At 52.4% G+C, this 20,189-nt stretch overlaps 2 protein-coding genes across 3 annotated transcripts in view; one reads left to right on the top strand and one right to left on the bottom strand.

Annotated features, from left to right (window-relative positions):
• Positions 1 to 1,531: 1,531 nt before the first annotated feature.
• LOC128267525 (uncharacterized) lies at positions 1,532 to 3,631 on the top strand. 2 transcript variants are annotated; one of them, XM_053004376.1, is made up of 3 exons: positions 1,532 to 2,916; positions 2,983 to 3,262; positions 3,351 to 3,631. In XM_053004376.1, the coding sequence occupies exons 1-2, from the start codon at positions 1,580 to 1,582 to the stop codon at positions 3,251 to 3,253; spliced, it is 1,608 nt and encodes a 535-aa protein (XP_052860336.1). In that variant the 5' UTR covers positions 1,532 to 1,579; the 3' UTR covers positions 3,254 to 3,262; positions 3,351 to 3,631. The 2 variants fall into 2 exon arrangements, with proteins under 2 accessions (XP_052860336.1, XP_052860335.1); XM_053004375.1 differs by having other exon boundaries at positions 3,341 to 3,439.
• A 689-nt stretch (positions 3,632 to 4,320) lies between these two features.
• LOC128277528 (fringe glycosyltransferase) overlaps positions 4,321 to 20,189 on the bottom strand; it is a 102,552-nt gene continuing 86,683 nt past the window's right edge. The window contains exons 5-8 of the mRNA XM_053016000.1: positions 12,502 to 12,640; positions 5,372 to 5,552; positions 5,206 to 5,300; positions 4,321 to 5,134 (exon numbers count right to left, since the gene is read on the bottom strand). Coding sequence (XP_052871960.1) covers positions 4,982 to 5,134; positions 5,206 to 5,300; positions 5,372 to 5,552; positions 12,502 to 12,640 — 568 coding nt within the window. The 3' untranslated portion in view covers positions 4,321 to 4,981. The remainder of the gene's footprint in view (positions 5,135 to 5,205; positions 5,301 to 5,371; positions 5,553 to 12,501; positions 12,641 to 20,189) is intronic.

The raw sequence follows: 20,189 nt of genomic DNA, 5'->3' as shown, positions 1-20,189 counted from the left end.
CTCCGAGGGCCGCAGTGGCCGCGCCGGCAGTGGGATGATGTAGTGTGTAGTGTGTGTGGTGTAGACAAATTGTTTGGTAACTTGGGAAGCAAACGGAGAGAGAGAGAGAGGGAGCGGAGGAAGAGGAGGGCTATGACGTAACTTAGGGGCCCATCGCGGCCTTATAGAGCGCGGGGTAGCGTGCCTACAAAACAGCTACGAGATAAGAGACAGACACGATGGATGATGCTCAAAGAATCATCGGAGACAAAAATGGCGCGCGGCTGTCGAAGGCGCGCGCGGACTGTAAATAGGAAGACAGAGAGACAGAGAGACAGAGTTCTTGTGTACACGATCATATTCTGTAGCCCGTAAGTAGTTTATCGAATGCTATAGCAAAGAGTATTGAGTATGTGAAGCAAACTTATTAAGTAGTGAAGTTTTAAGTAGTAAATTTGCCCCTTTTTCTGCTCCCCCTTCAAATGCTAATAACCGCCGACTTGGGGGGCCACTGGTTCGTGGTTGGCCAGGCACGGCACGGCCAAGGTGCAATGCAGAATGCAAAAATGAATCAATCAAATGTTCTGTACAAATGTTACACACTAAACTGTTGTGTGACCCCCCGGACCCTGGTCCGGGCACATACACAATCGGATGAAGGGGAGGTCAGCTGAACGTGAGAACAAACGGTTTTTTGAGACACACCAACTCTTCCTCTCGGGCGGGACACTCCGTTTCTTACTGTACGCGGCATCCCAAGTTGGCGCAGGAGGAATATATACGAACAAATGTTTTAAGGAGTTCGGTAGGGCCACCGAGCGAGGATTAGGCCAAATTTGTACTGTTAATGCGTGGTGGCCACGACAGGCATTCGAAGGGGGGAAACTCTGGGTGGGAACCGTGCAAAGCATTCGGGGGGGCCCCGTTAGGGGGACACTTGGGGGGAGTTTTGTAAGAGATAACAAGAAACAACAAATCACACCACCACAACAGCTATTATTATTATTATAATTAATATATATTATCATTAATATTATTATTGATTATTAGACGAAGTGCATCATCGTGTGTACGTGTGTGTGTGCGAGTGATCGTGTGTTTGAGAGAGAGAGAGAGCGCGGGAGAAGCAAGTGGTGGTGAGTCCACCACCTCAACATTGGAATAAATTAATTATCTATACATGAATTATATTATATTGATAACTTAAACTAATAATACCTGTATATGTTAAGGTTTCGTTTACAAAAAAAGAATACAAGAAAATAAATGATTGCCGCCACCCAACCTCGTGGAGCAATCAATTTGAAAGGGTGAGTCGTTATTGTTTAAACTTTCTGGTTTAATTTTCGCTCCATTTTCAGTCCTTTTTAACGTTTTCCGTTTGTTTGCGCCAATTTTTGAATTTTTAGTTCCACTAACGTCCGCACGTGCTTCGAGCGCCCCCATGCGGAAACTGCTAGAGGAACTCTTTGTCGACATTCGACTTGGTCGACAAAATCTGACGTTTCGCGCGTCATCGACATTGTTTACACCGGGAAGCATCTCAGCACGCGACGCACGTGCCGCCGTTTTCACTTCGCGTATCCGATTGGGCTTCGAAATGGCTGATTCCGAGCCGCCACCGCCCTGTAACATCGATATTCTGCGCCCGGACCGAACACACATTTCGGCGTGGCGGGATAAGGCCGAGTTTCGGGCGGTGTACGATCGAGTGTTTGCGACGCCAACCGATGACATCGCGGCGAAGGAAGAGGCGATCCGGTGGATGAACGTGTGGAAGATACGGCAGAACAAGGAAACGCCGGTCTGTGTGCGCTGCACGTTGGCCGTGCTGGAGGCCCAGGTGTTTGATCGGCGTCAGGCGGGCGAGTCCAATACGGCCGAAATCAAGAGTATCTACGCCGGAGCGTTCACACGGTTCATCAACTGTGTCACGGAGGGCCGACAGACGCACGCCCGTATGAAGCGGAAACCGTCGACGATCGCACAGCACGTGCGCAGCATTGGCATCGAGCCGTATCTGGTCGAGTTGCGGCACCTGTGCGCGCACAGTTCCGTGTCGATCGCGATCGACGTGTTCCGGCGGTCGGCCGAGTACTGCATGAACTGGCTGAAGGTGTCGTACTGGGAGCGAGAGCTGGCCACCATGGAACCGGTCACGTACGCGACGTTCCGTCGACCGGTACTTGGGCCAAAGCACACCGAATTGTGCCGAGTGCTGCGAGCGTACGATGCGGCCACTGCCGCACTGGTCCGGAAGGTATCGGTGGTCCAGAAGGCGCGGCCACACCTGTCGGATGATGAGTTCCGGGCGCTCCAGGCGTACGAGACCGAGTACGGAACCTCGAAGCTGGGGTTGATCGTTGACAAGCTGGTCGATCATCTGGAGGGCCAAAGTTTCCTGAGGCAACACTCGGTCACCGTGTGGGCCGTCTGCGAAGCGCTGCTTTCGGAGTGTCCGTACCTGCTGAAGGATCCACTGAAGAAGGGACCGCAACAGGAGCGGATGGCAAAGGTGCACGGTCCCCTGTTCCGGGCGCTCGCCGCGATCGGTTGTTTGCAAGAGTTTTTCGAGCGACTGGTGGCCATCTGTGAGGATGCCGAAGCGGACGATCAGAGGCGCCTGGCCGCACAATACTGGGCCCTCAAGTTGGTGATCGGGTTTCAGTTGCTCAAGGAGTTCAAAAAGCACTGCAAATCACTTCCGGCCGATCGGTTGGTGTTGTTTGCGGAGTTTTACAGCGGCAAACGGAAACGGTTGGCGTTCCAGGTGGCCGAGGAGTGGTACGGGCGGAGGGCGCTGAAAGAGGGGACACCAAACCATTCGCTGATACTCGGTGTGACCGCCGACTGTCCGTGGCACCTTCGACTCGACCGGGCGTATCTGGTCCAGCGGTTGCAGGTGATCAACGATTACACCAAACCGATCGTCGCTCCGTAAGTGTGCCACTTGGAGATCTCCTCAGCGGCAGCCTCTCAGTCACTAATCTATTTCTTTCACAGATTAAGCTCGTTGGTGGAACCCGCTCTGCGTCCGCGGCAGTTGCAGGGCATCGAGCGGCTCACTAAAATACTTACCATGGCCAGAGCGACGAAAGCGCCACGTTGGGACGGCACGACGTCGAAAGTGTACACGATGGAGGACGTTTACAAAGCAACGGGCAAGAGGCCACCAGCCGCAAGCGGCGACACGCGCTGGGGACCTTGGCGGGCGACCGACGACAGTATCGAGTGGAAGTACATTCCGCTGGGCATGAGTCCGTCCGAGCTGTGAAGCTGTGGTGTATGTCAAAATATACGTGTTCTCGAAAGAGGGCGATTCGATGACTAGTTTTTGGTTCTTTTCTTTCCTCTTCCGTAGAACGTCACAGAGCACGATCCTTTGTTCTCGAAGTGCCGATTGACGTGTTGGACCGCTTCTTGCGTCGACCGTGCGACCGGACGATCCGGTACCCCGAGCTAGCCTTCCGTCCGGTGCTGAGTTTCGAGGATCTGGCACGTGCGTTGGCGGATATGCGTTATCCGTCGCTGGCCATTGCGGATGACTTCTGGATGGAACAACCGGCCACGCTGCCATTCGCTGTACCGCGAGCATCGAAGTAACCGCGGAAAAAGCATGTTTCGAATAAAATGGGAAAAGAATGTTGTCTTTTGCACGTAAAATAAAATTAAAATATTATTTAACTCATGCAGAAACAGAGTTTTTGATTTGAAATACGAGCACACGAGAAAACATCCGAAAATATGCGTAAGTATGTTGTGGTGGGTCTGTCGCAGTCATCAGCTTTTTCTGTCGGCTTTAAAATCTGGCCATCGCAACAGGGTACCAGCCCGAGCAGGAGGTTGTTCCATATTTTTTGCAATATTTCAGCATTGCAAGCCACTGGCGCTACCTACCAGTCACTTCTGTTCCCCTAGTGTTTTTGCGGCTCCAGAATACTGAATTTTTACGGGTCTTCGAGTCAAAATCCTCTTGAAAGACGGCCGGTTTCAGCGACATTTTCAATAGGGCTGCATGTTGTACCGCGGAGGTAGCCTAAAGTCCCCTGATTAGAAAGAGATCTGGCTGTCCTCTTTATTTCCCCGCGATCGATGATCGCTGATCGCTGATTGGTGCGATAAGCATTTTTTTTTCTGAAGGGGCTGCTCTGCCAGGGTGACCAGATGAAATCGGCGAATAAAATTTATTTACTGCAAATAAGAAAGAAAGCAGCTGCGTCGAAGTTTTTGGAAAAATCCGAAACCTGAAAAATTTGAAAACCGTCGTTCGTTTCGAGCAAAATGAAAGTCGTCATTCTGGTTTAGTTTTCATATCACTTTTTTAATGTTTACAACTTGTTTAGAACAATTTAAAGAACAAATAGACTTAATGTTATTGCTGGAAGAAATGGAAGCTACTATTTTCAACATGTGCTAGCGCGAGAGACAAAGGCGTTCTGAATGGTTCAAATGCTTTCAATACCTAGCAGTATAGTTTCTAGTATTTACAACAGAGCTCAACGGCGCCGCGTTAACAACTTGAATACTCAATTCCTTAACTGTGTTAGTGGTGAAATATGTACAGCTACTAAACCGAGCGCCGGAACGCGCTCGGATCCTATCGCTTTCGATGCCGATCTATATGATTCGTTGTCGCGAAACCTCTTATTCGAATTCCCTACTTCCCTACTCACAAAGACTAGACTGATAACCGACCGCTGACACCGATCCTCGGCAATCGGTTACCCCATTTTATGACAGTGCTTCTCGATCGCGATCGATGCTTACCACCTAATTGTATACCCTTTTTATGGTCATTTTTGCGTACAGCAGTCGTGCCCTCGCCTGATTTTTACACCGTTGCTTACATTTACTGTTATTGCCATCGACTTTTGTTCTGAGCCGGAGTTCGGAGCCGTTTCCGAACGATCACAGTTTTTAGAGTAGTGCTCTCCTCTTCGTGTTGTAACTCTTAGTAGTTCCTTTGATATTGCTCTAACTGCTTGCGCCCGCTCGTGGGTCATCATCGTCGCTTTATCGACTTCGGACAGATGCTGAAGAATGGGTAGAGATGGCAGTGGAGCGAGTAGATCCGCTTCGGGTCCGTCTTCAGATCGAATCCGTCCACCTTGACGACGTTCCATTCGTTGCGCATCCGGGCGTAGCTGAACGATACCTGGGGGAGAGTAGCGCAGAAGAAAGTGTTTAGTGAACAGCCGACGAGACGGCGGCGAAGTGGACACTTACCTGATCGTGGAACGTTTCGGGCCGGATAAACTCCATCGGTTCCAGGTGCGAGTGGAACGCATCGATCATGGTGAGAGGAACCTTCAGTATGTGCTCTGTTGTGGGGCGGAATTGAGAGGGTTAATTAGGTATTATTCGCGCAATCGAATTGACCACCACACCTTACCTATCAGAAAGCCCATCGTGACGTCATCCGGGAACCGTATCTTGTCGCCGATCGCTACAAACTTGCCACTCGCGGCGATCGGCATCATCTTGAGGGCGAGCGCCCGGCTGATGCAGAACCCTGCTCCGCCGGTCGCGAACCAGAACGTCACCTTTTTGTTCACTTCCGTCGACGATTTGGTCTGCAACGAGATAGAGAGGGAAGAGCGCGATTAGAGTCAGTCGGGTTTTGCATTTAAATAAGGTCGAGAGCGCGCCCAGCCACCACGGAGTCCGCCGAGTTAATTGAAGAGCTTCTTTCCTGTCCCTATCATTGCGTTGATGAGAGTTGATTGAGCAAATCAATTGAAGCTGATTGGGTGGCCAGCAGCCAGCAGCAGCATCAAGGAACAGCACAGCCGGGTGAATCATACGCCAACGGCCGCCGCCGGCCGCCGTTTGTGCGCGATGTGCAAAATGATCAAGAATTGTTCCAAGGACAAATGGGGGCCAATTGGCGCGCAATAAAGATCGCGGCCAAAGCGGGCAAATCCAAAGACGCGCCCGATCGGAGGAGCCAAGCATCCTTTATGATGCCTTATTTGGGGGGCCCCTCGTTGGGGTCCCAAAAATTGCAATTGCCATTCGCGGACAGTTTTTGTTGTCCGTTGTCGTGGTCCTCGATGACAGTCTTTCGTCTTTCGTCTTCCATCGATCGGCGGCGGCGCTTTTGCTTCCGATTGATCGATCGATCGCGGCCCTCGTCGTGGCGATCTTTATTCATGAAGCGCGATCCGTCCGATTGTCGTGGTGCTTTGTGGAGATCACGATCCACATTAACAAACGCAATAATCCAAATCGGATAAATATATTTTTCGCAGAGTTTTGGGTGGAAAATGAAATCATGTCAAGGACCGGTGAAGATCGGCCAATAAAGCGGTCGCACTAGTTTCACCTGAGGGCCACTTGCGAGAGCCCCGTGTGCCGACGACGACTTTCTAGCTGACCGGAGGTCCGTAGGAGGACAGCTGCGAAGGTGTACGCGGCTGAAATATTATTTCTACCGGGAAGTCCGTCCGTGTGTGGGGGCCACCATTAAACACCGTCGACGACCAGAAGCTGGGTAAGTGGCTGACTCGCCAACCGACCGGGGACACTCACGGTGTTGGAGGGCACTTTTTGCCTCTGCCCGGTGTACTGTACCGTACCGTCGTCGTCGCCGTGCGTTGAATTATTTATTTTGTGCGTTTTTGTTTTTGTTTTCATTTTCGTCCCCTGGCCGCGGCCGCGGGGAGTTTCGCGAAGTGCCGTTTGAAGTGCGCACCCGAAGCGCGCTGCAGGAACGAGATGCACCATCTTCGGGGCGGATGGCGCGGGGTGGCCACCGAGCTTTGTGTTTATCATTCACTTCATCATCATCATCATCAGCAGCAGCAGCCGCAGCAGCATCGTTCGCTTATGATGTGTTGGCTGCCAGCTCTCGCTCTCTCTCTGTCTTCCTGAATCCCGCGGGAAGAGATTTTGTTTGTTTGGACACACTCTCGTTGGGATGCCAAACAAACCCCGCTGTCCCCGCCAGTGTAAACCGAAATAAATTGTAGAAAAGGAAGCACAAGCACAGCGACAGCGGTGACAGAAAGAACGAGGGCACCATTCAGTGTCCGAGAGTCTTTTGAGCAAACCAAATATTGGCCCCCGACGAGATGGCCGATGGCAACGCGGCGAACGCGGTCGGAAATGTCGGCCACGAGGATGTGTCAGGTTTCATCAGCTTCTTCAGTCGCCCAGAGCTTCAGTTCTTCGATTCGATTTTCGGTGCGCCCGGTTTCGAATGCGTGTGACCCCGCGAGGCGCACGCACGTTGCCAGGTTGTTCAATAAGTTTTGAGTTTCAAGCTTAGTACAGTAAAACATGGATTGCTGAATTTAAAAGTGGTCTTACGAGGCTTGAATACGATCCACGTCATGAAGTTTCGACAACAGCATTCGCTAACAATGGAACAAAAACGCATTTGAATGCAACTTTCTCGACAATATTTGGAGCGTTTTCTAAAGGATAAAGTGGATTTTGTGCGTCCACCTATCACTACGGACGAGATTTGGGTCTATTACGATGATCTTGAACTTGGTTCTTCGGCTCCGAAACGAGTTCGTGTCCAGAAATCGGCCAAGAAGGTGTTGGCATCAGTTTTATGGGATGCGAAAGGAATTTTGTTTGTGGATTACTTGCAAACTGGTAAAGCAATAAATTCTGAATATTATTGTAACGTTAAAAAAGATCAAAAGATCCAAGATCTATTTCGGCCCCTAGCGACTTCCATCTGTTTCCAGACATAAATAAATTCATGCGCGGAAAGCGTTTTTCAAACCCCAAAAACTGTATTTTTCATATCGAACGGCAACACTTTTCGAACAACCCAGCAGGCGCTGATTTACGACCCCGGGCCGGACCGCTTGACATAATCGCGCCACAAAAGGAGTTCGGCTCAAACATTCGGCATAATTATGTCATGGGGTCCATTGTTTCCAGTGGCCGTTCAGGAACTGGCCGGCCGTTAAGGGTCCAGCGGCCGCACACCGGACACTGTCAGTCATCGTTTGCGTGGCGACGACGTCCTGCGACGTCAATCAGCACCAGTGTGCAGTGCAGTGGACTGCAATTGAGCGCATAAAGCCGGATTGACCCGTCCCGAGTGACCCCCCTGGGGGCCCGTAAGTTCTTCCATGTGCGCTGCGTGCCATGAGGTCAGCGATCGGATTTTAATTGGATTAGGACTACCAGCATATCCAGTGCGTCCCATTTGATTGATATGTTCAATCAATCGATCCGGCTCCGGGATGCTGGGCCTTGGAAGTCCCTCTGGTTGTTCTGTGAGTCAATTAATCTTCACAGAGTGCAACGCGCACATGAAGACCTTCACTCACGGCCACAGCAGCCCACACACAGTAAACATTCGCATGCAAAACGGTAACTCCAGGGCCGGAGCCTATCGGACGGTGTCGATCTTGGTCCGCGCCGGGTCTTCGTCACACCCGACCGAGTTTATCTGCGCGATCATCTGCAGTGCCGGTCACGCCCGGTAGCGATCGCACCCCGTTTGTGTCCTGGATGCCCTCCCCCGGGGGAGTCGGAAGCCACTGATGACGAGAGTCACGCACCGGAAAGGCGCAGGCCATTTTGGGTGTCACCTCGAGGCGGCGGCTGCTGCAAATCTTTCGCCCACTTAGGCCCACAGAGAGCCACAGAAATCTGTGGCCGGTGTCGAGAGCTGACCGGAATGAGTAATGAATCAATTTAACGAATCACCGAAACCAGACCGCCAAGAAGCCAACGACCGCCACCGCAGATCCTTCGGTAGGATAAAACGCGGGTTTCGCCAAACACTTGTTTCGGTTGACTTCACTTTTGAGCCCCACGAGTCCCTTATTAAATTGTTAACACACGGTGCTCGGTGTCGGTGAACTGGGGCCGGCCCGGAGGACCGGTTTTCGGTGGTTCGTTCGAAACATAATGTGACATTTCCCGTTTGGCCCCCGATCGGGAATTTCCATTTTCCCTAAAGCCTAACGCACACACTGGCGATGTAATCTCGCGAACGCGGCTCAATTTGTGGCGGCGCAATTTCGGGGTCCAAATCGGAGTCCTTATCGTTACCGGGCGATCGGGCGCCATCGACTCACTTCCGGATGGCTGGCTCGCTGGCTCTCGGGCCCCTAAACAAATGGCCTTCTTCCTTCGCCATCAATTACTGGCCGCCGTCGGTTGGGTTCCTGGGCTAATAAAACTCGCCGATGAGTTTGATCCCCGACGACTCCGCGGGCTTCGTTCGAAAATAATGAGTCCACTGTGAGCTGTCAATCCGTTTGTGTCCGTCAATCTGTGCCACTTCCGTAGGGCGCGCGCAGAGTGAGCTTGCGCCCGTAATTGGACGCCCCGGACAAGGAAGCACTACGCGCGGCACGGTGAAGAAACTCCCGACAAACGGTGGCTGTCAATTGTCGGATCTTCTCGGTCGGACCTGGGCCGAGCGCGAGCGCGCGCGATTATGATGGATGTCGGAAACGTCAAAATCAATTGCCCACGGAGCCGCCGGGCCGAAGCGGATCCCGAGCGGATGCAACCCTAGCCCACGAAGGGCAGAAAAATCGGATCAAGCAGAGAATCCGTTAGGCTCTGGCTAGAAACTCGTGGACACGCCAACGGAAGGCCCCTTTCATTTCAGGGGCCGGTGTTGCGCAACTACAGGTTATCCGGACGAAGGAATTGCGCTGGCCGGTCGGGTAATTGTAGCATAATTTACGCCACGGTACCGTTGCGTCCGGGGCCAGAGTTCATCTTCGCCGTCGAGTTGTTGTTGCGCGAGATTTGCGTCAATTACCCGGACCCGATGAAATCATTCGGAGCGCCGATCTTCGCGTCTGGGTAGCGTAAGAAAATGGTCTAAGATTTCGAACTCCGCAGATCGAACCGAAGAAAGCACGGACCAGGGGTTTTTGGTGTTTCAATTAATGCGCCAGGGAGCGAAGATCGGTACCATAAGATACAAACGGTTAATTAAATAGCAAAACAAAATGACATCCCTCTGAGAAAAGGTGATCAACGATTCCACGCCGCTGACATGGGCCCGCTCTGATGCGATTCGTCAAAAATAACGACCCCGACGGGAGAGAGAGGCCCGACGTGATCGCGATGTGTGATTCGATTTCCTCGATTCGGTGGCTTCGATGATCCGATGCTCGGCAGATATGATCGGATCAACCGGGGATACCGCTTTGGTTTATCGCACACCGCCATATAAAGTCACCAGCCCGCGCCACGGATCATAAGTCAATGAGACGATGCTCTGCGCGCCTCGTCGGAAGAACGGAGAAATTTATTCCATTAATTAGGTGCGTGTTTCGATCGCGCAATAGACGCGCCAGACGGAAGGTGCTAATTTCTATTTCGGCCCAAGAAGAATGGTCATTAAAATTCTGACCGGTGCGGCGGCGGGTTTGTCTAAAAGTTTGGAAAAATAATTAATCGGAGTTTATTAATGCGTTCGGGTTCGGGCCGTGCCGTGCTCAGTTATGAACGCCGCCTCTGAATGATCTAGGCCCGGCCCCGGACCGTTATGAAAAGGTATTAATTGGGACCGCCGTTCTATGATTTATTTAATTAAAGCACGATTTAATGCCCATCATTTTGGCAATCAATTGAAATTATGCTCAAAACGGCACTGCACTGCCGCACTGACCGGTACAACTTTTGGGACTAATTGAAGAATGTAAATAATTTAAATTAATTGCGCCCCAAGCCATTGTGATTCTCACAGGACTCCTCTGCTAATTGGATGTCTTCTTTGGTTGCATAAATCTCCAGCATAATCTTGCGGCCCGACCCGAGAGGCAATTAGTCGCCGCGGCCATTGTGTGTCGAGCTGCGCTTGGGACGAATCAAATGATTGATTGAAAAGAAACTGCTGCTTCACTTCTGACGCCACTGACCTCACCACAATCGGGCCCAAAAGTAATGCGAGAAGTAAAAAGTCGTGTGACAACAGCAACCCCTCACAATCATTAGATGAGGCAACAACTTTTCGGGAACTACAAAAAACAAACAATCCCAACGGGCTCGATGCTGCGTGACGCTCGGACTCGGAGCGAATGAGTTATGTGCCGTCGAGTGTCCGCGTGGAACAAATCGCCAGCGGTCACCATTTTTTAAGGCGCCCAGCTCGCGCGCCCAGACAATGGTTCCAATTTTCATAATCGATAAATCATCGATTATAATTCGCCTTCGGACTGAGTGCGCGCCAGGAACCGTACGTGTGACTCCTCGCGATGGGGAACCCGCGTCGAGGATCGTTGAACCGGGGTTTCTCTCCACTATTTCTTCAATCACTTTCCTTAAATGGTAGTTTAGGCGATGGTGGCCGGTTTTTCACCGGTGACACCCCCCCGTACACGGAACCGAAGCCTTGCGCGCCCGCGGACGACAAACAAATGGTGTGTGATAAATTGGAAATTAATTCACGGGCAAATTAGTGGCCGGTGGGTGCAGCATGTGAGTGGGCCGCCGTTGGTCGGTTTAGTAAATTAGGCAGCGGCCGCTTGAGGAGTTATGAACTATAAAGTCCGCTGCTGCCTAATGTATGTGGCACGGTAGGCCCGTACGATTAACAAAGAAGCGAACGGGACGATAAATCGCCAACTGTCAGCCGAGAAGATACATTGTCGCAAATTAGAAGAAAGAACGGAACGGAGTCGCTTTTGGCGAACTTGTTTCGTGCATACTGTTTTAGGTCCAAAATCGATCCGCTAATCTGCTGACCCGTTTGCTTGCTGACTGGCTGTGTGTGCACGATAAGACAACCTGTGACGCGTCGATAAATTCCTTTTGCTGTTTTAAATTTTTCCAAAACTCGATTTTCGCTTCGGGGCCATATTTTTGAGCAGCAAGTTCGCGCCGCTCTAATTTATGAGCCTCATCAAAGCGGGCCCCCTGAATGAGCATCGAAAAGCGCGGCTCATAAACACAGCATGATGTCCGGCGCCCGACCCGGACCGGCCCGGCCGGCTTATGAGCCTTGGTCACCTGCCGCACGGATCGATGCTGCTTTGCGAACGCATTGCTCAATCAGCCGATCGATCTATCAGCGATCCGGGCGCCCTCCTGCGGCGCGCGCGCCCGGCCGGTTGTGATTTGTTTATTTTTATTTAATTTTATGTCACTTTTGTCACGTTTGCCAGCCGGCGACCGGATCGGTCGAAGCCGGCGAGGGTTTAGTTTCATTTTCCGGATCATAATCTTTCGAAACCATTCGATTGCTTGCGGCCGGCGACATGCCAGCGGGGTGCCAATGGTATGCGTATCATCCTTCGGAGGTTTTATGTCATTTTTCGAGCCCCGGTCCATACGCTCTTTGGCTGATTGCGGAGCATATTTGGGAGATAAATCGGGTGTAGATGGTATCGGATGGAATCGGACTCTTTTCTGCCACCGAATTATTAATATTCAAATACGAGGTAACCTGGCACTGGTGTCGGTGCTTCCAGAATTTCGATTCGTCCGATAGGAACGTCTTCTTTACTGTTCGTTTGAATGATCTACGGAGACCTTTACGAAAAAATCGTTTTGCAAAACTCGTGTGGAAGTTAAACAACTACTTACACTATCTAGGAATATCTCCAGCGGTGAGGATATGCTCGGCTTCCCTAGGTACCAGTCTTGCGTTGGGCTGTAGTCATCCAATAACCGCACCAGTCGCGGAACGTTCACGTAGTTGTCGTCGTCAAAGTGGCACCACCATCTGAAACAAAAAAGTACCATTCAAATTTAATAGAGTCCGAACATGCGGAGGAAATAAAAATAATTCATACAAATTTAAGGTTGACTTTTCGGAAACTAGTTCGAAAAGCGATTTGTTCGGCGTTTGACCAACAACTTAAGATTTCGTCCGCAAAATGTCGGACAACCACACAGGGATTGGCTTCGAAAGACCCGCTCTTCGGGCAGTGTGACCGTGTGGTTACCTCCAGCACCTCGACCACACTTTTGTGGCACCCAAAGACATTCACAACAGTTACAACACCTTTTCAATTTGGTAGATACGAACAGCGCTTGGTCGGAAACCATTTTGAATTGAGACACAATTTAGAACGCACCAAAAGGACTAAATATCTCACACCGACTATACCGACGTCTACTACGATGTGACAGCCATTTTAATCAAATTGTCAAACTACTTCAAATCTGTATGTGCCTACTAAGGTCCGGGTTGCTATGGGTTACACTGATCGTCCGGCTCGGTCGAGCTCTCGGGCGTCAGGCCGCCGGGACCGGAGCGGAAAACGCGCTCGTCCGGTTGAACCACCGTGTACGCACCGCCACATTTGCGGCTCCGTTCGACCCCAGCCACCTTACGGAGGCACCGTTCATCCGCACTCTCGAGCCGGCTTGCGATCAGGGCCAGCTTGGCGCTGGTCCGCGGTGCCAAATAGCGGCCACCGTTGCGCATCCTCTGGACGACATTTTGCGTGTCACACGCCAGGCACCGTAAGCTCTGCATCAGCTCCTGCGTAGTAGCGGCCGATTCGGTCACTGGCTGCCCGGTTCGTGGTTTCTTGAGCGTGGTTCCAGTGCGTGACACTGACTGACTGGACTGACTGGACCGGACCGGGACAGCCTTCTTCTTCTTCTCTTCGGCCACCAATTCGCTCGGTCGTAGTTTCTCCTGCACCAACGTGTCGATCTGTTCGGGTAGGGCGTCCCGGTGGGATTGCAGGTCCGCTAGCTGATAACGAAGGCTTTCCAGTTCGGCGGCAAACTCGGCCATCCGGATCGTATGCTCCGTCGATTGGGCAGCCTGTTGGAGTGAAGTCTGCGATGTCACTTCCACCAGGCTCAACTGCTCGGTGATGAGCATTTCGCGGAGTGCGGCGAATTCTTGCATCAACCCGCCGAGTTTTTCGTGGCACAGGTCCTCGACAATCCCCTGCAAACGCTGCTCGAGATCGGCTATTGTGGTGCCTTCTTCGGGAGGCTTGGCAGACACTTCTTCGGTCGGAGCCAGTTCGGATGTGACGCTCTCTATCGGAGCGTTTTCTATTGAAGTAACGGACTGAGCAGGAGTTTTCTCCAGCATCGGGTGCTCCTCCTCAGATTGCTGAGGAGTTTGGTTCTCAGAGTGGTCAGAGGGCGAACGCTGGCTGTTTGCGAGGTGGATTTGCAGCTCGCCAATCATTTTTTCCAAACTGTTGACACTTTCTTCAAACTGTGTTCGCTGAAGCGCTAGCTCCGCTGTGGCACCATTTAAACCTTCCAACAGCAATTTCAACAATCGGTTCAGCTCGGTACAATTTATGATCCCATCTGGCAGACTGATAGCGGCGTCCACCAACGGCCCAACCTCAGCGGTGCCTTCTTCGTCCATTTGCAATGAGTTGAGAAACAAATACGTCCTGTCTTGGGAATGGTCTTGCAATCACTTCACTTACAAATTTTGCAATGACTCTCAACAGACAGACTAAAAGACAAAGTGTACTAGATCTCGGTGCTTCGGTGCTTGGCTGTCACACTCTTCTCGCCTTAGCACTGATTGGCGGCATTTCGCATGCGCCGTTTGATCACGCACAGGCAATCGTTCGTGTTGCCGTCGACCAGGTACTGCATCGGGGTGCCGCCAGACAGTTGCTCCAAATCGTAACCCGACGGACTACCGTTTTCCGGCCGGCCTCTAGCCATCGAGCTTCCCGCTTGGCTGAATTTTTTCCCTGCATATCTGCTACCATATGCTTTCGAGCCTCGCTCCAGATTGACCCTTGAGGCAACCTTCGTGCCCTGCACAGGTTGGCCTGGCGCTTCCTTACCGGAACGGTTGGCTGAGCTCTCGAGGCGGTCGATTTTTCGCTGCAGCTCCCCGAGGGCCCTCTGGACCAGTTGCAGCCGCGAGAGGATCACTTCATTTTCACGCCGCTGCTGTTGGTTCGGTGCCGGTGGCGTCGACTTGCCCCGAAGATTGCCCGTCGATTTGGCGATATGGATGTTGGCCGCGATCAGGTGCAACACCCGGTGCAGGGACGCACAGTCGACAGCGCGGCTACTGCACGCCTCATCGATGAGCGCCCCAAGATTTATCGGTTCCGGACCGGACTGCATCTCGAAATTTTTCTACACAACCGTTAATTTGGTCCCGAAAGTTTTCTTCCTCGAGCACACAGCAAGAACCACGGACTACTTGATGAGGTTGATGGTTTCGCCCGAAACGAAATTCTCAGCCTGCTGTGCTGTGATGCCGCGCGAGCGATGATTAGTGGCAATGACGTGGCCGATTTGGCGACGGGCGGCGAATCGAATCCCCGGGGACCCGAATTCTTCCGCGCGTGTGCATGTGGTGTCCGCCATCCCCAATAATCTAATAAGTGAACGAATGATCCGGATTAATCGGTTCACCGTAGGGGAACCCATCCTCGACGAGAAAGAGTTGACTGCGGGCGAAGCGACGAACGATGCCTTAGGCCCAGCATGACGGAAGCGACTGAATCCGGTTCTCCGCAGACCGGCCGGCCGGGCCGGGACCGAAAATATCCGACTAATGGCCGGTAATGAAATTTTTTCGGCGTTCGCGGCGCGGCTGCCGCTTCGGCGTGTGGGAAAAATTCAATCAATCATATCACATGACCAAGTCCACGATCGAACGGAACATCGGACGCTCACGGAATCGATCGAGACTAATTTCAATTTTCCGCCAGATTTACGAAACACGACGACGGACTCGGTTCGATCCGCCCGGCTGATGATGATGATGATGATGATGATAGGAGGAATGAGCGCGTTTTTCGGCCGCGGATTCTGTGCCGGCAGCTGTGGCTTAGAATGGAGTCAAATTCGCCCCCGGGGATAGCCCGAGTTTTGCATAACGCCTGTAATCAAGCTCTGTGCGCTCAAGGTCTGGGAAACTCAACGGCCCTCTCCTAGGCTAAGGTGTTACTGATTGACTCATTTATGGACCTGAATTTCCGTCGGAGGCATTAATTTCAATTCGTCTAATTTTATGATTATTTTATCGCCCATAGGACGAAACAGTAACGTGATTTATAATCCCAAGCTGTCACTTCGAGGAGTGTGCGATCCGGGGATCTCGATACGCCGATGGTTGATGGTTTCACGATCACAATCGGATCCGCCAGTTTATAGCGCTCGGTGATGGTGATGTTGATCGTGGCCAACCCGTAACTTTAGGACTGGGCGATTGATAGGATTCCAACATAAACTTTATTTAATCATCGTAAACAAACCGATTGATTCGGTATCGGCCATGATAAATCAGCCCCAAAAGTCCAACGATCCGTCTTTTGTGAGCCTCGGGATCGGATCTAACTCCCTGGGGGATCGAAGTTCTGGGGAACAATGTTTATAGAACGAGCTTTGCTTTAATAATTCTCATCCCCGAAATTCGTCCGTTGCGGACTTTACGACCCCCAGCATGGTGTCAAGGTTGTCGTAACTTTTAATCCAATTTAATGTCCCTCGGCGGACGCATAAACAGCGTCCACACACGTGATGGAATGTGGTCCGTGTCCGTGCCTCTGCTTCTTCGGGAGCGCCAAAAGTACACCGTTCACGTAGATGTCGTTTCATTAAACAACAGTTTCTAGCAAATTAGACCAGGCGCCGCGGCCAGCATAAGAACATTATTCTTCTCTACTTTTGCTGTCCGCCTCTTGTTGCCTTCTGGAACTGGCAACCTTCGGTGCTTGGTACTTTTTTTTGGGTAAGCCACCGCCACCGTCGGTCGTCGGTTTGAATCTTTTATGTGCCCTAAAACGGAACGATTTCATCGCGCATGCTTTGCGCGGTCCCTCCCCTCACCTAGCGGTGGCCGCGTGAATTGACCATAAAGTTAATTTCTCGGTACGGTTCGGGAGCGCGCGCACTCGATCGCGATCGTAAGCCGGGATCGGAGTGGTGTCGTTGTGTTTTTTTGGTCGTTGGCTTGGATTTTCATTTTAATGCCGTCCTGTACCGTCCGGGATCCGGGAGCTGCCGTTCGAGTCGGCCGCTTTTAAGCGTAACTTCACGCCACGCACCTGGCCGCAGCCGTGTGTGTGTGTGGTGTGGGCGCAATTTTGAATGGGATCGATTGAAGTCCTAAAATGGGTTCACAATGGTAGCGGCCTGCCAGCATCACCTTCGAGAGCTAATTAACTGTGGGTTCTCCTGCAGGCTGTCAGTACCGGGGCCGGAGAACCCATTGCAACCGCCCACTGAGCAACCGAATCATGCGGCAGAGCGTGAAGTAATTGATCGTAATTAAAAATGCAGCGCGTTCTCGGGCGTTCCGTGGCGTTCTCGGGATCACGAACTGGATCACCGTGAAACTGGGCCCCCCCCGCCCGTGAAAGGATCTCGCGACTGGTCGATTCAGTTCTCAGCGTGAAGGACCCGCACGCTACCGGGCTTCGAAGTGAAGGATTCTGGCGCAAGGGCGAAGGCTAGACCAGGGGACATTCAAATAGACACAAAGTGGACCACGCCACGTACGCCGATCACGATCCGCTGGGTGTGGTGTGGTTCGTGTTCGAGTGCCTGTTGCCGTTGTGGCAATAAAAACGCGAACACGAGCCACTCATATCCGCGTGTTAGGCGAATAAAGGCCGGTGGCCGAGAATCGAAAGCCTCGTGGAGCCCGGAGCACATTTGCGCTGTCGATTCCGGTACACGATCGGGTGGCGGAGGGGGGGGGGCTCCGGATAAGCCGCAGGCTACCGTATCGACGGAAAGAAATTCGACGACCGAGGGCTCGGGCTGGGTGACTTTGGGTGACCTATCGAAGGGAACATGCACCCCCCCGGTCGAAGGCAGTTTCGAAAGCAAAAACAAACGGCCGCGGCCCCGTTCGAAACCGCGGGCCACGGGGCTGGGGCTGATACAATAATTAATGGAAAGTCCCTTTTTCCTTCCAGGCCTCCAGGCTCGCTGTACCGGACGGACCACACCACACCTCTACCGTTGGGCGTTGGGCGGTCCGCCCACGGCACAATCGTGATCACTTCTAGGCCATACACGATCGATACACGGGTGCGCGGGCAGCAGTGATCGGCCCGGTTGCTGTCCCTGAGCCCTAAATCCAATAAGTCCAACGCGGCTAATCGGACAATCTATCGCAGGTTTCGCAGCAGAATATGCGCATAAAATACACATAAATTTGTCCGCACCCGCCTTTTCGGTCAATATTGGAGTCCGCCGGCGCCACGCCGTGCCATTCGCCATTTATCATGTGCGATCTCCCGTCCAGGCTCGGGCTCGAGCTCAGGTCCGTATCCGTGCCCTTGATCATGATTAAGTTCTCGCCTCCTGCACCATCTGCGCCGCGATGCGCCGGGCGACGACATTCGCTATCGAGTGGCGGCCGTGGCGCAACTTTCTTTATGTTTTATGCATCGGGCGCCCCCGATTACCATACACCGTTCGTCGCCGAGAATCTGCGGCCCGAGTGCGCTCCGTGTGTTCGTGAAGATCACCCAGCCTCGATAACGGCAATTAGTGGCCAAAAGGAAACGAGAGAGAGAGCGAGATATTCTATCGTACAAAGTGATAAAAGATAAACGAAGGGAAGAGCGAAGCGATCGTCTAGCATTTCTGCGATCGAAGTTCATGATCGCAAATTGATACTGGCCATGCGACCGGGTGCAGTAATCGGGCATGTCTAGATGGCGCATCGGCGATAGCGGGCTACAAGTTTATTCCACACACCGTTCGCTCGGTCGTCGGCTTTTAATTCCGATCGGAACGGCAGCCGGATGCTTTGGGCCGCCGGAAGATTGCGTAATGCCGAATAGATAAGTACGAACGAACACGAATTTCGCGTTGCGCCGTTTCGGGGGCTTAGGACCCCTGCAGGAGCTTAGTGCGCAATCGGTGGCAGCGAGTGGCCCCCGGGTGCAGAAAAGAAAACCTCCGTTAGCATGTTGCGTTATCGGCGAGTAGCGCGCCGGAGGTCGGTACCGCTCACTATCTTGCCCGTCCCTTATCGCTCACTCGGTAGCAGCGGCAACGGCAGCAGCAATTCATTCGAAAGTGTCCTCCCGGCATCCCAGGCCGCATCTGTTGCTGATGCTACTGCCGCTGCGGCCATTTGTAAGATTTGTGTGTGCCGAGGCGTTGTCGTGCCGTGCCCAGAGTGAATTGATTAAATTGGTCTTAATTAGTGAATACCAAGCATATTTTATGCAGCGTGCGAGAGATACGCGCGCTGCACTGACCCGGCGCGGACATTTTCCTTCCCCCCGCCGCGTTTTTATCACATGCCCTGCTGATGCGTGTCGGCGCTTTTTTTTCGTCCTGGTCGTTCGTCGTTGTTGCCACCTAACTTGTGTCGCGGTAGCGCAAAAGTTATGTTCACGATAAAGTGTTCGCAACACACAAGGCAGGGGTTCGTCGCTTGCCGCACCGTCGAGGGCTTTCGTTTCCGATCGTCGAGTGGCCAGTAGCAGCACCGGCAGCAGCGGCGGCGGCAGAGTGCTGATGCAAATGCTCGTCGTTGGCGCGATTTCTCTTGCGCGCGATCGCTCTGCAGCCGGACGCGTCGAAAAGAATGCAAACACGATCGGTGCCCGGGCTGCCACTTTCAGGAGCGGCCTCCAGGAACGTGGGTGCCGCCGGGTTATTTTTGTTTGTCTGCTTAATTCCCTTTTCTAGATGAAGATTAATTTCGGTCGGTCGGGTTGTGTCCGTGTGTGCGTGGGTTACAGTGGATCGCACTCTGTCTCTCTCTCGGAGCCTCTGGGCCGACCGACGAGGTTGGCCAATTAAAGAAAAGTCTTAAGGATCGTGTACTCGATTAGGATTGCCCAAAGATTGATGGTAAAGTGTGTTAATGAGAACGCTGGCCTGGACGCTGGCCTGGGGCCCGGCCCAGAGATGGTGTGTCGGAGGGCTCGCGCGCGATCTGCAGTTGATCGCGTCCGTTCGTCCGCGTGTGGACGCGGTATAAATTTATTTTAATTAATGCAAATTTTTCGCCTCGTTCTGCCCGGCCATGTTTTGATTAAGAAAAACATCTTCGCCCGCCCGAGGACCGGAGCCGCGAGGTTGCGTACGTCGGGCGATTGGTTTTTGTTTCGATTATTTCACCGACGCCGCCGCCGCCGAAGGACACGCCGACGAATTTCGTGCGGACCTGCACCATTTCATCATCAAAGAAGGCTTAGGCGCAAAGAAGCGCGCAAGAAGCGACGCGGAACGGGAACGCGGTGATGTCCCCGTGTTACGGATCGGTCTCGCTTAATTGGGCGGCGTTCTTCAAGTGTCCACTTTTCGCCCGGTGGCCATTCGTTGTCGTGTTTGGGCGATTTTTT

The sequence above is a fragment of the Anopheles cruzii genome, chromosome 2, assembly GCF_943734635.1.
Source record: "Anopheles cruzii chromosome 2, idAnoCruzAS_RS32_06, whole genome shotgun sequence".
NCBI lineage: Eukaryota > Metazoa > Arthropoda > Insecta > Diptera > Culicidae > Anopheles > Anopheles cruzii.
The sequence above is the reverse complement of the archived record's forward strand: the minus strand, read 5'-3'. Positions and strand labels throughout refer to the sequence as shown.

What these genes read in the sequence shown, in the direction of transcription:
- LOC128267525 (XM_053004376.1), top strand. Translation starts at nt 1,580, where the DNA reads ATGGCTGATTCCGAGCCGCCACCGCCCTGTAACATCGATATTCTGCGC. An exon ending in ACCAAACCGATCGTCGCTCC is followed by an intron (nt 2,917 to 2,982) that starts GTAAGTGTGCCA and finishes TTTCTTTCACAG; the next exon opens with ATTAAGCTCGTTGGTGGAAC.